General features: G+C 27.4%; 1 protein-coding gene across 1 annotated transcript; it reads left to right on the top strand.

The window, feature by feature from the left end:
• The first annotated feature begins 637 nt into the window (after positions 1-637).
• LOC112740266 (uncharacterized) lies at positions 638-4,489 on the top strand. Its single transcript, XM_025789039.3, has 3 exons — positions 638-709; positions 3,195-3,335; positions 4,135-4,489. The coding sequence occupies exons 1-3, from the start codon at positions 649-651 to the stop codon at positions 4,260-4,262; spliced, it is 330 nt and encodes a 109-aa protein (XP_025644824.1). The 5' UTR covers positions 638-648; the 3' UTR covers positions 4,263-4,489.
• The last annotated feature ends 2,036 nt before the right edge of the window (positions 4,490-6,525 follow it).

Genomic DNA, 6,525 nt, shown 5'->3' with positions numbered 1-6,525 from the left:
AGTTGAATTAGCATTCATTGTTTTGATAGGTTATTGAAATTTGAACACGAAGAAGATAAATCCTATGCGGATCGAAGAAGAAGACGAAAAATAATGGGAAGAAGATAAATGCAATGGAGATCGAAGAAGCAAACGAAGAACAACAACGAACAGCAGAGGAAAAAATGAACAAGAATGACGAGCAGTAAAGAAGAACAACGAGAGCAGAGAAAAAAATTGCAATGCAGATCAAAAAAGATTTACGTTGAGAAAGAAAATTTACGTAATTACGTTAATAGCAGAGGAGGGGGACGCGCGTGCATTTGAAATAACTCAGGAGGGGGAGGTACGTGAATGAAATATTATTTGAATGACTTGATTAGGGTTATTACATGAATGTAGAGTATTATTGTATAGATATACATCACAATAATTTTAAAATTAAATCATGGAGATATGACATTTAAGGAAAGCAGCTATATTTAAATGTCATAAATGAGATTACGTTTTTAATTATTATTGAAATAAATGCGTAATTTTTTATATAATAAATATATAATTATAAATATTAATTTAAATAAGATAAATTTATATTATTATTCTGTGTAGCATTACTCATCTATAAATAATGCACGAACACGCGCACTCAGACAAAGTACTAAACAAAACATGGACAGTTCTCTGGCTAAGCTTGGTTTCTTTTTCCTCCTCTTGGCATTTGCTTCATTAGGTAATTTGTTCTTCTTCTTTTCTTTTCTTTTTTCTCTTTGGATAACTTCACATAATTTATTTATATATGGAATTAATTAATTAACATTATCCCTAGCTTATGATAATCATCATCATGTACAGATTTCTTCATTCTTTTATTTCATTCAAATTAACAATCGTCTTTTGAAGAATGAAGACCACGGATGTTTTGGTAGTACGTTGTGGTCTTGATTCACTTAATAAAATAAAGAATAATGTTATAGATCTAAATTTAAAATAAAAGACTAACTTAATTGAATTTAATTAATAAAAAATTTGAATATATAATATTATTATAAAATAAATTAGTCATTGATAATTATAATATATATCACAACAAACAATCGTAATTATGAATTTTTTGTCATATTAAGCAACAATAATCCTGTAATTAAATGCCGAATAAAGTTGGTTTTATATTATATGCGAGTATGCAACTTACATTTGGTGGCTAGTGGATCATATGAAAGATGTTTTCTTTACGAAAATGATAGTATGTTAATGTAAAAAAATTTTAATCAAATATATCAAACTATGATCACAAATACTTTGTTTGAGTTATTGTATATTTATATGTGTCAGGATATATTTCAAACACAATATTTATTAACATTTGTTTGACGCATGTTTATTTTATATGTTCAATTGTGTTTTAATAAAAAAAAAATTTACATTCGTTCGACACGTATGTATTTATATTCAACTGTATTTTAATAAAAAATTAAAAAATTATCCAAACATAATTAAACACATTTAAATACTATTATTTATCAGCGTATCTAACTTTAATCTTAACATGTTCCTTCAAATGAATTTAAAAATAATATATATTATTATTATTTATGAAAATAAAAAATATTTTAAATATTTTATATAATTAAAAAATATTAAAAAATTAATTTATATTTTAATTTATCTAAAAAATATTGTATATTTTATATATATTATGCCTATGTGTCTTATAAAAATTTAAAATTTGTATATCTATATCTGTCGTATTGTATTTTGTGTTAAAAATTTAAAATCAAAATGAGTATTTTTTTTTATTGAAAATTTCGTAGTCCTTCAAATAAATTATAAGGACGAACAAATATTCACTCTAAAATTAATTAACATTAGCCCAATAACTTTTTCGTATATAGATCTTTCGACTTTCATATTTCATTTAAGTTCTCTATTGTTTTGAAGATAGACCAATCACCAAGGATGTTTTCACAGGTGTCATGGTTGATTCGCTTTTATTTCCATATATGACTTCTTGTCTTGTCTGTTTTAGATGACTGTTATTAAGTTTGAAATTAAACTAAAACGAATAAGTTTCAATATACCAATCCTGGCATATATAGTGGCGCTTTTTCGATTTTGAGGATTTTCACAACCGCAACATATGCTATTTACTATTTAGTGGCAATTCTCAAGGCGGTAAGGTCGGCGGTTGACGAGCATGCCATATTGCCACATGCTCCCAAATTCACATTTATTTGTAATTCATCTCTAATAAATATTTGATACTCTTACAGAGATTCATTATTTTTAATTTATAACTTAAAATAAGAAATATAAAAATAATAAACACGTTAGTATATTTAGGATTTATTTGGGTAAATTATAAATTTATTTTTTGAATTATTTTTTTTAAATTAAAAAAAATAAAAATTTATGTTAAAATATTTTTTTATTAATTATATTTTAGTATAATAATATAAAAATATCTTTTTATAAAATTATAAATTGTAATTTAAATTTTTTTTTTAAAAAAAATTTCTAATATTTTTATTTTTATTATTAAAAATTTATCAAACGCGCTAAAAAAAAGGCACCCAAACAATTATTTAGGATCCACAAAAATCACCAGTATTTTAATGAAAACATATAAACACAATGAAAAAATATAGGGTATTAATATATTATTTGTCAATTTATTGTCAACAATAATTAATTATTATATTTTAATTATAATTAGCATTGACATGCATAAGGAGACATATCTATAAAGATACTTCTATTAAACACAACTATAAAAAAATATTTTTATTAGATACATCTAGAAAGATATTTTTTTTAAACACAATTATAAACTGACAAAAGTTGATAGAATCCTTATTAGTTACGTAATAGAATTGGAACACAATTAACAATAAATAGTGTTCCGAGTACGACTACCTTAGACGGGTGGAAGGTAATTGAGCTTGGAATGATGAGGTTGAAGCATATGTGTTTTTTCTAGTGAATAACGGCGGTTGAGAGTATATGCAAAGTATCACATATTATATGACATTTTAGACGCCTTATTATTCGAATCCGATAAAAAAAAAAGTGTTTGTATAAAATTATTTTAATATCTCTTTTTTCTAATTTATATTGAAGCTAAATACTTTTTTCACCATGTATTATTCAGTCACTACTATAGTATTATATATACAATCCGCTACTACATATAACAAGAAAATGGAATATATTTTCAGGTGCAAAGGCTGAATTAGAACATCCAAACGCAGCAGAAACCAATAAGTTGGATAAACGAGCATGCCTATCTAATGTGGAGTGTGGTAACGGTTTGTGTGTTAACCGTTTCTGTGATTATAGATCTGACTTCAAAGAAAAAGGTTAGTAATAACTAATAACCACCATTCAATTTCATTCGGCCGTAAGTATTATGCTAATTTAGTCAAATATATTAAATTATTTAGTAAATCTTAGTTATTAATTTCACATAAAATTAATTGGATCTGAATTTTTATGGATAAATTTTCGAGGAGAGTAATATTTCTAAATTTTAAAGTAGTATGATACATTTTGATTAATATATATTTAAATAGTAAAGACAACAAATAAATAGAAAAATACAAGAAGGAAAAAAATTGAGAAAAGAGGACATGGCTGATTCAGTAATTAAGCATGTCTAATAGGTAGTGTTTGTTTTGAGATATTGAGATAGATACTGGGAGACTGAGATTCGGTATTATATTTGTTGGCTCGGAGATTGATACTAAAATTTTTGTCTCTGTCCTCAAAATTTCAGTATTTCAATACTTTCAAAAATTAGGGACACAAGGGACTGAAATTTTAGAGATGGAAATTGAAACTTTAATAACATTTTATACCTAAAATACCCTCAATTCAATTAATTAATTCCAATTTTACCTTTTTTTCAAATTAAATTAGAATTTCATTCTTGTTTCAATTTATATCTCTCACTTTACACCAAATAAAATACTAAAATTTATTTCAGCATATGTCTCTTGTCTCTATCTCTCAATCTCAATCTTTCAGTTTCTGTCTATCCACCAACTACTATCATAGCAACCAAAAACTAAAATAAAAAATTTAAGATATGAGAGGTAATGATTTATTTTAGAAAAAGGGGGCTAATTAAGCATTATGAAAAATGCATATTTTTTTCAGGGTTGAAGTTTGAAGCTAAAGATCCAAACGCAGAAATTGATATAGTTCTTTCTTGTGAGAGTGAACGCAATTGCCCTCCTGGCTGCCGTTGCTTTAACGCTCGATGTGAGTGCCATCATGCCAATTGATATGGCCATGTTGTTCTAGTTGCTGGCTTTGCTCTTTTTTTATTAAAAGAGAAAAATCAAATAAAATGTATTAGCCAGTTTTCTGTCTAAGAATTCAGCAAATAATCTATCTTAAATTAAATTAAAAATGATATTCTGTTTAATGTAATTCATATGCTATGTGCCCCTCTTTATCTATGAAGGTTGATCAGTATTTTTAAGATAACAACAGTATCATGGTTATAAAATCAGAATAAATTATATTTTTTGTTCTTAATATTTGTAATTTTTTTAAAATATATCTTAACGTTTAGTTTTATTTAATTTTGTCCATAATTTTTTCAATTCATTCAATTTGTGTCCCTAATATTTTACATGGAGTTAATGCCCATGAATAATTTTGACAAAAATTGAAAACACATTAGAAATAAAATTAAATGTAACTAAATATTAAGAATATTTTAAAAAAAATTACAAATGTTAAAGACAAAAAATATATTTTTTCATAAAATTGACATAAGATTTTTCATAATACGGAAGAGATATATATGGAAGAAAATTTATTTCTTCTATTTTAATTGCTTCTGTGTGTTTTTTTTATAGAATTATTGGGCTGTTACGTTTTTTCAAGAATTTTTATGTTATTTTATGTAGAAATATCTATGCTGTTTTTTATCCAATATTTTTGTGTCATTTTGGAGAGACATTTATGTACGTGTTTTTTTTTTAATTCCAAACTTTTACTATTTCATTCTCTTTGGTTTTCTATGTTGAGCTGATAAAATTTCTATCATGTTCAACTATGATTATGGCTTGGAAGAGTGATGCAACTAGGGAACGAATAAGTGGTACAAATTAAAGATGACATCAATAAAAAAGAAGTGAGCAATGAAAACATATTATATGTGTAAGCTACAATTTGAAATCTATGTAAGTAACAATTTAGGATACAGAGTGCGGAGTAGTTTAGAGTAGGATGTATGTATAAGTATAAAGTATGTGGGGATCGCCGGAGTGGAGAAAAGAAAAATAAATGAACGAAGGAAGAGAGAAATTAAAAGAGAGAAGATCTAGAAGAAAACTAGGAAAAAGAGGAAGGTAAAACTTTTAAAAGAATAACAAAAAAAAAAAAAAAAGAAGGGGAGTGTTAAAACGGAAAAGTTCTGCATACAAGTGATTAGGGCTTGTAAGCATTACAAGTCAATTAACCCCTAAACTCCCAAAACGCGCTGCAAGTGTTACGTCCTGTCCTTTACACACGCTATATAAAGATCCCGCGTATATATAACTACTAAATTTAAAAGATTTGTTTCCTTCTTCGTTCTCATTCTTTCCAAGTTTGCTCGTTCTTCTTCTCACGCGTCTTCCCCTTTTTTTTTCTATCGTTCTTTTCCCCTCCTTTCTCACTGGTTTGTTCTTCGTCACCGACGTTAGTTCCTCTCTCTCTAACTCCTGCTTCGTTTTTTATTCGATTTTTTGTTTTCTGAAATCAAAGTTTAAACTCGTTTTGAAGATAATGGATGATTCAACCTCAGATTGTCAGCTGAATCAGGGCGAAGTGGATTATGAATTTGAATCTAACGAAGTTCCTGAGATTTGATTTACATACGATTACTCTAAATTTTGTTGCAGTTATTTGTATAGCATTGTGTAACTGAATAGTTCGTGAACATTGATTGTGAAACTAACGCGTGAACATAAATTTGTGGATTGAATCTAATGTATTAGTTTTGATTAATTATCTGCAATTTATAGCAGACGCTCGGGTGTAGATTAGAATTTTTTGGGTGTATTTTTTGGGGAAAAGTGTGGGTGTATTACAGTTTATGACTTTTTTTTGTTATTTTAGTTGAGTTGTTGCCGTTCGGGTGTATTATATCAGACATGATTGGGTGTATTTTTAGTTTTTGACACGGTGTATTCTGCATCCTCTCTCTGTTGTTGATGACCAGTTTGTTCCTATTTTAGTTGAGTTATTGTCGTTTGGGTGTATTAGATCAGACATGATTGGGTGTATTTTTTGTTTTTGACATGGTGTATTCTGCAGCCTCTCTCTGTTGTTGATGACCAGTTTGTTCCCAAGGTTGGAATGACCTTTACTACCCTTGAAGATGCTGAAAAATTTTACAGGAACTACGCCAAGGCTGCAGGGTTTTCTACAAGAGTTTGGAGCACAAATAGGAAGGGAAACGAGATTAAGAATCAATTGATTACATGTAGCAGAGAGGGAAAATGGAAATCTAAAATATCTCCGACCGAGAAGACGAATCCGACAGCCGGTTTA

This window comes from Arachis hypogaea, chromosome 14, assembly GCF_003086295.3.
Source record: "Arachis hypogaea cultivar Tifrunner chromosome 14, arahy.Tifrunner.gnm2.J5K5, whole genome shotgun sequence".
Classification (NCBI taxonomy): domain Eukaryota; kingdom Viridiplantae; phylum Streptophyta; class Magnoliopsida; order Fabales; family Fabaceae; genus Arachis; species Arachis hypogaea.
Note: the sequence above shows the minus strand (reverse complement) of the source record. Positions and strands in the feature narration are given on the sequence as shown.

Bases quoted from the DNA above. Each gene is read 5' to 3' on its own strand.
- LOC112740266 (XM_025789039.3), top strand. From the start codon at position 649: ATGGACAGTTCTCTGGCTAAGCTTGGTTTCTTTTTCCTCCTCTTGGCA. The intron at 710-3,194 runs GTAATTTGTTCT...ATATATTTTCAG, and splicing joins CTTGGCATTTGCTTCATTAG to GTGCAAAGGCTGAATTAGAA. The intron at 3,336-4,134 runs GTTAGTAATAAC...TATTTTTTTCAG, and splicing joins ATCTGACTTCAAAGAAAAAG to GGTTGAAGTTTGAAGCTAAA.